General features: G+C 38.2%; 1 protein-coding gene across 2 annotated transcripts; it reads left to right on the plus strand.

Moving 5' to 3' along the window:
- The first annotated feature begins 2,117 nt into the window (after window positions 1–2,117).
- On the plus strand, window positions 2,118–6,036 carry LOC132542987 (quinone oxidoreductase-like). 2 transcript variants are annotated; one of them, XM_060206440.1, is made up of 6 exons: window positions 2,118–2,199; window positions 3,089–3,229; window positions 3,380–3,476; window positions 3,829–4,101; window positions 4,288–4,589; window positions 4,777–6,036. In XM_060206440.1, the coding sequence occupies exons 2-6, from the start codon at window positions 3,098–3,100 to the stop codon at window positions 5,068–5,070; spliced, it is 1,098 nt and encodes a 365-aa protein (XP_060062423.1). In that variant the 5' UTR covers window positions 2,118–2,199; window positions 3,089–3,097; the 3' UTR covers window positions 5,071–6,036. The 2 variants fall into 2 exon arrangements, with proteins under 2 accessions (XP_060062423.1, XP_060062424.1); XM_060206441.1 differs by having other exon boundaries at window positions 3,380–3,449.
- The last annotated feature ends 4,027 nt before the right edge of the window (window positions 6,037–10,063 follow it).

Genomic DNA, 10,063 nt, shown 5'->3' on the forward strand with positions numbered 1-10,063 from the left:
AACGTCTAATTATATGAAGAAATTTTGAAATTCAAATAAAATAGAAACTCCTTATAACAAAAGTTTTTATGATTTATTAAACTCAATATTCTGGAATATGAAGACGCAGTCTAGGACAATATTCCTAACCATCTAAGTGCGAAATTACAAAGTATGCAGTTAGAGATAGTGATAATCGTTACCTGAGATACCAAATTATATCTCGAGACACCAAAATTGAAAATCTAGAATGGCATCGTAGAAAATTAAATTATCAGACTGCAGTACTTATCTTAGTATAACTTCAAAATACAATAAACAGGATAACGTAGTTGTCCTTTTTTAGGCGAACACAGATTTATTGATGGGGAAAAAACAGAAAAAATATTTCCGTTCAAGAGTTACTCGCCAACTACCACAGATTTTAAAGTTACAAGGGAAACAACTCGTTTATACTTATGTATTTTTCATCATCTCTCCCGTACCGTTGTGATGTGTTGGGCTCATTTAATTTTAGAATCAGTTCCGAATGAATGGATAACTACTGCCTGATCAGTCTGTCCCCCAAACTTAACCATCAACGACCAGTATAATGAGTGGGTAGAGGGGTGGAGGTTGGGGTGGGGGTGGGGGTGGGGGGTGGGGTACAATTGCTGTACACATGAGCGAAAATACATACGTGTAATAGTAACGTAGAAAAATGTGACGCTGGGTAGCCTATAAATAATTTGTATGGTACATATATTCAGTGATACTGAATACATAATATGTAAATGACGTAATTCCTGTGTCATCATAGTTACGTATGGTTTTCCTCACTGTTTCAACATATCTATCTATAGTACTGTCAGCTAGATGAATTCTTGACGCGTGATCAATGCATGTTTTGAAAGCGACGGAAAGTACCAACATATGAAATTTTTACAAGTTATGAAACACATTTTTTCAACATACATTATTTTTTTCTGATTGTCCTCATTACTCAGTCAGCCTTACGTTCAAGAAGACATCGGAAAACGAGAATTTCCAGTACAATGATGTTCTCGTTTATATTTAAAGGTGAAAACTTAAAAATATCACTACCACTAAAGGAGTGTAATTGTAATATATTATAATTATTTCAATGTATGTCTTCAAAATGTTTCCCTGTTCCAGTCATCAACTGAACACGATTATGAACGGTTGTTCCGTGTCTCATAACCAAGTCTTATAAAGATAAGGAACATCCGTATCTCACTCTCCAGTTTCCGTTACCCCATGTATTCAGTTAGAATTGAGTTATCCCCATTTGAATAGGAAATCCCTTCCCTCTCTCTGTTTTGGACAGTACGTTCTCTAAGAAAAATACAATCTTTTTTACTTCCGTCCAGATCCGTTGACCACACATGACTGCATTTTAGTTACGTCGACCGGTACAGGGTTAAAAGCGAAATGAAACTTTTAACATGACTTTCATCATACAGATCACATAGGTAGCGATTTCTGGTAAAAATGAGTCTAAATTCTGGAATATTTCGATCGAATTTTTTACTTACTCCGAATATTCTGCTTCTAGTTCTCAGTACGTTATTTCCCCACGGACTTGAAATATATCTGATTAAAGTCGACTTTACATTCGGAATGAAACTAATTCAATTTAAAGTCAAATGACGTAAAATCGACTGTGATTCAGTACAATCCAAGTAACCAAGGGAAGAGCATAACATAAATTACACGCCAGCGATGAAATGTATCACATCATGACACAGCGCTGGCCTGCTGATCAGTGCATGGACAACCCTCACCTCAGCAACTATTTTTAGACTTCAGAGACCCGAAGGGAAGACGAATATGTCTCCTTTCCGACAACAATATTTTTCTGTTATAACTGTTATCTCCTTCGCAATATTGTAAAATTCAATGCTGGAAATATTCCTATAATGATCTTTTGTATTAAATTGAAAATTGATTTGTACATAACTCAATTATTGACAGGCTTTTGAAATTCGGTCGTGCTGACATATTTGAAAATGAGATTTTAACCCGTGTTATTCTTAGCTCAATGCCACGACCGATTTGTTGTGTATGTTCACGTGTACAGAGGGTGATTTCCAAGTTGTTTATAACTTAGAGGCGTCCCCATAATTATCATAACTGACTTGGATTCTGAACAGAAAACACGTACTCTTTATTCTGAAAATCTTGCGGATTAACGTATAGTGATATTATTCCAACGAAGAGGTGAGCATACATTGAACAATAACATTTTATGGTTAAATATCAGTTATTAGTAAAAATTATTTCTTTACACATTCGATAATTTTTAGTATTATTTTTTTTTTTCAAATTTCAGTTGTTGTATTACATGTTCTTTTTTATTTCATGAAACGAGGTTTAATATTGTAAACATTTTTGGAATATCATATTCTTAAATGATATTTAAAAATTGTTAGAAGATAAATCTATCATAAACGTTGCGGCATCGTCGCCGTGTTGTCGAGGTCAATTCATGCTGCAAACTTTGTTTACATATCTAGGTCAGTCGAATGTCGGTCTGTGTTTTCGCAGGGCATCGGCTACTGAACACAGTATACTGTCTGACTTTGTATTTATTTTGATACAATATCGCGTGCCGTTATCTTATTAAGTTACAATGTATGTAATATATAGAAACTGTACACTACTGTTTTGTATGCACGCCGTTTCTTTGGGGCTACTTAAATGATCTCAACCGTGATGCGTGTCGGGGGGAAAAGTCGGATGGTTTCAGAGATGTTTGAAAAATAAATTAACACTTGATAAGTCAACCAAAGATAATTAGTCTTTGTTAAACTCGGTACAATGTCTCATTACTCGGTCATTCTTTGTGCACGCAGTAATCAGCTGATTTCGACGCCTACGCGCATGCGCGCTATACGTGATCAGGGCATGATCAACTATGTGACGAAACATGAAATAAGCAGGGTTTCTATTCACTGCAATCTATTCTTAGATAAACACGTGTCCTGTTAGTCCAGTCATTGACTTTGGATTGATTGACCTTCTAGAAGAATACTTTTCCCGGAAACTGGCATTTTACTAAACACGACGAGATTGTTCAGACGTATAATTTCACTTTCATTCTCCACAGATTATCAAGATGTTGGACAACGAAGTGAACCAGAATGAAATATTGGTTCCGCGGGCTTTGGAATCTTTGGCTATGCCATTTGATAGCGCGTCATCTTCATCCACGATGCCCGAAATCCCAAAGGGAGGCCTTCTTGTGAGAGTAAGTACACTTGTGTCATTTTTAGTTCTCGTGAAGTCAAAAATTTTAACTGCTTTAAAAAGGAAAGAAAAAATTGATTGAAAAGTAATCAGGATTACCACAGTAATTGTGAAAAATGTGAACTAAGTGTTTGATATTGATTTTTTATAGGTGTGCTATGCCGGGGCATGCTACTCTGAGGGTATGCTGAGGAGAAAACAGATCCGACCTTCTCTACCAGGTATACACGACACCTCTCTTTACCCAGGTGTGCACTCAAACGATTTGGCAATTGGGCGGTCTATAAGATATTAGAATGACGCATTTTACGAGAAATCTAGTTCAAAAGCAATTGAAATAATTTAATTCTATATTGATATGCACATATTTTTGCTGAATACTTTAAGAAAGGAATGAAATTACTTTCCTAACGTGAACCCAACTTCCTACAACGATTCCTTGCCACGCCCAGTTGTCACTGCTTCAAGTGACGTGTTTCATGTTTTTTGTGCCTCTGTTGTTGTATATGCTTTAAGATTTTGTTCATCTTGCTACTATATTCCCATCTAAAGAAATTTGTTCGAACACTGTTTAACCTGTTTGTTGTTGATGTATTGTAGGTATGGAAATATCCGGCGTAGTCCAAGATGTCTGTGCATCCCTACCGAACAGCAATTTTACAACCGGAGATAAAGTGGTGATCTACCCTGATGAGGACATGGCAGACTCTGGCTACACGGAATACCTAGCAGTAGAGGATGTACAGAACTGTCTTCAAATTCCACAAAACATCCCGTTAGAGGTCGCCGCGATGCTTCCAGGTGGCGCCCTGTCGGCATACAGTGCGCTATTGAAAGCCAAACCTCATGTAGAGAAGCTTCAAGAAGTGAAATGTAAGTATGAGTGATCTCTGTGACACCATCATGGTTTTCATTAAATTGAAGTTTTATTAACAGTTGAAATGGTAATTTGATTGTTCAGCAAATAGAACCGTAGAATCGCTATAGGCAGTTCGCAAGTAATTAGAAAATCAACCATAATTTATATCAATTCTTATGAGATTTCTTTTTCTTTTACAGCGTGTGTAAATGTACTAGTAGTTGGTGCTGGCGGACTAGGTTTGTGGGCCGTGAAACTGGCTCAGTTCCTTGTTGGATCTCAGTCCAACAACATTCGTCTGTTTGTTGCCGACAACAGTATAGATAAATTATTGACTGCTCATGATCATGGCTGTTACGACATCATCCACTGGAACGAGGAGGACCACGAGCAATACATCATAGAGAGAACACTTGATGCCTGCCGCGGCGGCGTCGACGTCGTCGTGGACTTTGTCAGCTCACCCCGCACCATGCAAAGATCACTGAAGATCCTCAATAGGGTAAGTGTCTTTACATATCATTCGATATATAGACAATTTTTTTCGTTATAAGACTCCATTTACGTTAAAAGTAGGTTTTGTTCCACTCCTCATTTGACAAGCAGAGATTGCATTTTGAGACATTAATATTACGCAATGAGTAGTTACGTTATGTCGAATCCAACTTAACTATCCATTTTATCAACAGGAAGGGCTTATCCTTGTTGGCGGAAACACGATGTCGGAAGTGAGCATAAACCTGAACACATTGTCTGCCAAACAACAGTCTATCGTAGGTATTCCAAAAGGTTCGCTCGCCCAGTTGCAGGACCTGGTGACGGCCGTATCGGAGGGCTCGGTGTCACCGCCATGCTACAGTGTTTTCCCTGCGGAGGACGCAGCACAAGTGTTCGATGACTTGGCTCGGTGCCGAATCACCGGCAGGGCAATTCTTTGTTTCGGAAACCTTACAAATGACCACCCTTTAACGAACAACAACTAAATGTCACCAAGCTTACGACAAACATTATGTTTGATCACTATGATCTGCTCAGGTCTTCAAAGTGAAGCGCTGTCCCCGACTTCGCTGGACACACCGGGAGCATAGGTGCTTCGTCAAGCGGTCTAGAGAAGCCATCTAATGGCCATTTCGACAAGTAGGAAGATACGGGTTTAGTATCGAGGACATTATGAAAAGTCCTTAAATCCTCTACTTCACGACGAGTCTGCCGCCGTAATTACTGTTGAACACTCGCCATTATCAACGCCAGCACAAGTTGGTAACTTGTCTCTGGTATCATGAAGTGTTCAGTCCAGGTTTCAACAATCCTTAGGAAACTTGACACTTCATAACCGAGTCCTAGCAATGAAACTGCTACGCCATGAACAATCCGACATAGAACGCTCTCGTGCAATCATTGTGAGAATATTCTCGAAGTGAACAAATGATGATATGCTGCTTTAAGGAACGATCTCTGTAGTGTTGAGTTCAATGCGAGAAGACAATTTCAAGAGATCTGAATTGTGATTCTGATATATACTCATTTTTGCATCAAATGTTTACTTGTGTACGAGAAAAGGTTGTGGTCGTCTGCGATGTTGTACCTCGGAAAGAGGTTATTCCATACCATGTTCATTAACTGTAAATTTGTTATCCGTTTAGAATTGTTTGTAATTGTGTTTTGAAAGTAGTTGCAATTGATTTGAGTCCAGGAATATGATTCCACTCTGTCAGTACGGTAGATTACTAGCTGAGAGAAAGGTGTTATTTGACATGTTGATGGGAGTATGGACAAAATTCCCGTAAAACTATTGTGATATGAAGTGAATGTTCTAAACAGCAGTGAGGAGTACGCTGCATGCTTTCTTGTTAAAAGTGATCGATTGAAAGGGAGAAATGGTTTTTGTACAACTATGAAGTTGCTAATTTTTATTTTATAAATTAAAAATGTGAAGAAAAGTTTACAAATGGTTTGGAAGTTTTATTTTACATTTCGGTGTGTATCGAAGTAGTGGTTTTAGAAACGCCGCACTCGTTTATTCTACAAGGAAGTGTCAACTGCTGACCACTGAATTGATGACTGCATTATATGCCAAAGTGAGAGAGGCCAGATTAAGACATCGAGAAGTTGTCTGGTCCCAGTCGGTGGCAGGCCGTACTGAACTAAAGGTCACTGACCTGCGTCGCGCGCTTCTTCGGAACATTGTCTTTATTTTGACAAGATGGTTCTTGCCCGATCACATGGATACACATTAATGTTTCTTTTGCATAATTGTTTATTCTAATATGCGCATACTGTGCATGCGTCTACTAGCACTTAACTAAATGGTAAAAAACTGAACAAGGTGACCCTGTAACAGACAACGACGGCACGTACGGTGTCTGTTCTGCGAGCAAGGCGGGACCCACTTCAGGCATGACATTGATTTATACCGCGTATCAACACTACTTAACGGTAAAAGGCGGAGTTCACCGAGTTTTTTGTAATCATGTTTACGCTGTAAAGCTGCTGAAATCCCGATCAATATATTGTTTAAAGTGACGTAGGCGCCTTACTGGTGGAAGTAGGTTAGCCCTGTTTACGATTAAAAACACTGCTGCCTGTTGTCAATAACACATGTTTTGTACTTTCTATGCCTTGCAACACTCCACGGACATCATGACGAATTATAGTACAATCTGCCATTGTGTACACTACGTTAGTAACCAAATGTATTCAGAGCAAGGATATATTCAGAGAATACATTTGTATCTCGTTGTGTTGGGGAATTATATAAGAAATTGTATCGACTTGACCCGTGCCCGCTTTGCATTTTACCTATGGTCTCATCGTTCCTCTTACAATGACGTTAAAATGACCAAACACGGTATAATAGTCTTTATCGGGTTGGTCATACAAAGAGATTGAAATCGAGACGAGGACAAAATGATGATGGAATCAACAGATATAATTCAATTCAAAATAAACTTTAGTCGTTAGAAAATGAAATTTACGATAACAAAGAATTAGTCCTATTGTTCTATTTTATGGAGAGTTATGACTTCTCTATGCTGTGTGTGAGATCTGGTTTAAATATACAAGTCTCTGGTTCAACGCGTGTTCATTGTGGGTTGTCCTGGTAGTAGGTAATCGGAACGTACCAATGTTTTGTACACCTTAACGGATTGATTTAGCCAAGCATATAACGCATCACAGCTGTGGATCTATCTCAAGCTACTAGCAGACTGATCAGATAATCTTCATATTCTTAAACAGTTTTCGTGTTTACTTTAAATTCTTATTGATTCTTATGCATGTATTGGATAACTATTTAGATTCGCCAGCTGAATTCTTTTCACTTTGATATTTACAACAGTAAAGTGATTATTCAGATTTGCTAGGTGTAATACCTGAATAATGACACCAGCAGAATGTTTTCTCAAGAGTACGAATGATGCCCAATAAACACAAGGTGCGCCAAATAACTGATGACGTGCCCGTTGAGATGTATGGCGAGTAGCACAAACAATACGTGAAGTTACAAAACAACACACTGAATTGATCTATTTCCCTTTGAAAATATAACCGGATCTCGATAAACAAGGAGATTGTGACGTTGTGGTTTTGTTTGTGGCTGGTGTGTGTGGTTGAACAGGACGAACAGGCGTTAACCCTAACGCAGAATGACAAGAAATTAATTACCATAATTACCTGTCCGCATTAAATAGGGTTATTATTGATGTGTTTTGTTACTGCTTCAGGTGTTCATCTTTTCTTCAGGTTACTGCCATCAATCTTCCACGAGACACGAGGTATAAATATACATAGAATTTAATGCATAATTTGGTGTAATTGGAGATTCTAGTTGTTAAAAATCCAGAATTATTATGTTTATCATGTTATATGGCCCTGCCTATATTCGGATTGTTTTTCATAACAGATATTCCGCAACAGTTTCGTCTTCTCACGAATTTATGATTTTTAATTTCATTCAGTAACAACTAATATGTGAAACAAGAAGTCACAATAGTAACCAGTTTTGTACAGATCACGGTGGATGTTATATATCCATTAATACAGGTATATATTACAGTATCACTAGAGAGTTGAATCATACCCATAGCTCTTATCGGTCACCTGATGTCTATGGTTTTGTAAAACTTATCAAAGTGACACGAAATACGCTCTACATGTAATACCAATATAAAATGAACACACTATTTACTGTCATCCCATGTAAATAAGAATTTTAACTTATAAATGAAATTGTGCTCAAAATGTAGTTTTCATATACAGCCTATAGTAAATTGTATCTTGTGGGGTCATGAAACCCAAACTTTTGGTTAAACACCTTAAGACCCTTCCATCCTTGAAGAGCATTTGATTCTACCAAATCTAGATCTTGAGAAGGTTTTTAAAATTGGAGTCAAATCGACTGCTTTTGGTCCAGCCCATCAGCTTCTGGAGGCTAGTCAAGGTTAATATGTGCTTAAACATGTTAAGCTTACCAAGTTTAATATATCTCAACAGGCACTTAAACAAAGAATCCTAAAAAAACGAACATGAACGAGGTCTGGTTTATTAGTTGTGAGCCCCATATTTAAGGGTTTGATTTTGGCGGAAATGTTGCATTAGTTTTCAACATAATCCCCTTTAGTATCTATACGCTTTTGCCAGCGATGTTAACGTGCCACAACGTCACTTTTATAGAAATCCTGTTCTACCGTTCAGAAAGTCGCCTACTCTATGTATGACGTCATTATCCGACCGAAATTTGGTACCGGAAATGGCCTTTTACAATTTTGAAAATATATGAAAGTCTGACGGAGCGAGATCGGACGAATAAGGCGGATGCTCAATCAATTCAAAGCCTCAATCGTTAATGGCAGCCACGGGAATGACAGACTTTTGAACGGGGCCATTGTCCTGGTAGAACATTACATCTTTACTGAGTTTTCAGCGGCGCTTTAGTTTATTTTTTTCTCGTAACTGCTTAAGAAGTGATGCATGATATGTGCCATTAGTTGTTTGTCCCTTTTGCAGATAATCTACCATCAGAATACCATGAGTATCCTCCAAAACCGAGGCCATAGCCTTTCCAGCTGATGGAACAGCCTTTGGCGGAGGTGAACCAGGGTCCTTCCATTGTTTAGACTGTTGTTTGGCCATAGTCACAAACCTCTACGGAAAGCAGGATTTGCCTCTGATCAACTGTCAGAAGTCTTGGTAACTAAGGGGCAAGATCTTCTGTAAGAATGGAATGTATTTTTTTCCTGTGAAATCTGTACTTTACTGGCGATATCTCTCTCTGTAATTCGCCTGTCAGCCATTACAATATCATTGACTTTATTGACCATTTCTGGGGTTGCAACAGCGACAAGCTTTCCAAGGCGGGTGTCATCCACAAGGCTGTCGCTTAAATTCTGCCACCCACCTTTTCACTGTAGCATATGAAGGGACATCATATTCCTAGTGTTGCTACCATATCATTATGGTGCTAGACCTTTTCTTATGCATATATTGAATTACTGCTCTTTTAGTGATTTTGTCTATTTTGCAAAAGTCACTTGTCTTGGTTGCTTTAAAGAGCTACCTCTTCGGCATAAACTGACCTAATGACACCAGTCTTCGGGTACACAATCTTAAATAACCATGGAATAGTCCAGCTGAAAAAAGACATCCCTGCTTAACTTCTTCAATACAAGGCTCATGATTCATCAATCAGCCGTCGTATTTTCCTTTATGAACTATAAGCAGTTACCCAACCCCTAGGGGGAAATGTGAGACCATTGGATCATGTAATTCATACCATTGGTAAATCACCATTAGACAGATCCGTCCATGAAGAGTATCCGATTATACCGTAGTTAGGCCTCGAGACGAATATTTTTGGTATTTGAATCAATTTAAACCTTTTGGCTCCACTCATTAGCTCCTGGAGGGTAGCCAGTTTCAATGTTGCATATCATCAAACTGGCATTCTATAGTAATTATTCTAACCAGGTGTTAAAATTT

Source organism: Ylistrum balloti, unplaced genomic scaffold (genome assembly GCF_031769215.1).
Source record: "Ylistrum balloti isolate Yb309-2 unplaced genomic scaffold, AGI_CSIRO_Ybal_v1 Utg369730, whole genome shotgun sequence".
Classification (NCBI taxonomy): Eukaryota; Metazoa; Mollusca; class Bivalvia; order Pectinida; family Pectinidae; genus Ylistrum; species Ylistrum balloti.

Coding starts and splice junctions, on each gene's coding strand:
- LOC132542987 (XM_060206440.1), top strand. CDS start 3,098: ATGTTGGACAACGAAGTGAACCAGAATGAAATATTGGTTCCGCGGGCT. Junction 3,477..3,828: donor CGACACCTCTCTTTACCCAG/GTGTGCACTCAA, acceptor GATGTATTGTAG/GTATGGAAATATCCGGCGTA. Junction 4,590..4,776: donor CACTGAAGATCCTCAATAGG/GTAAGTGTCTTT, acceptor TTTTATCAACAG/GAAGGGCTTATCCTTGTTGG.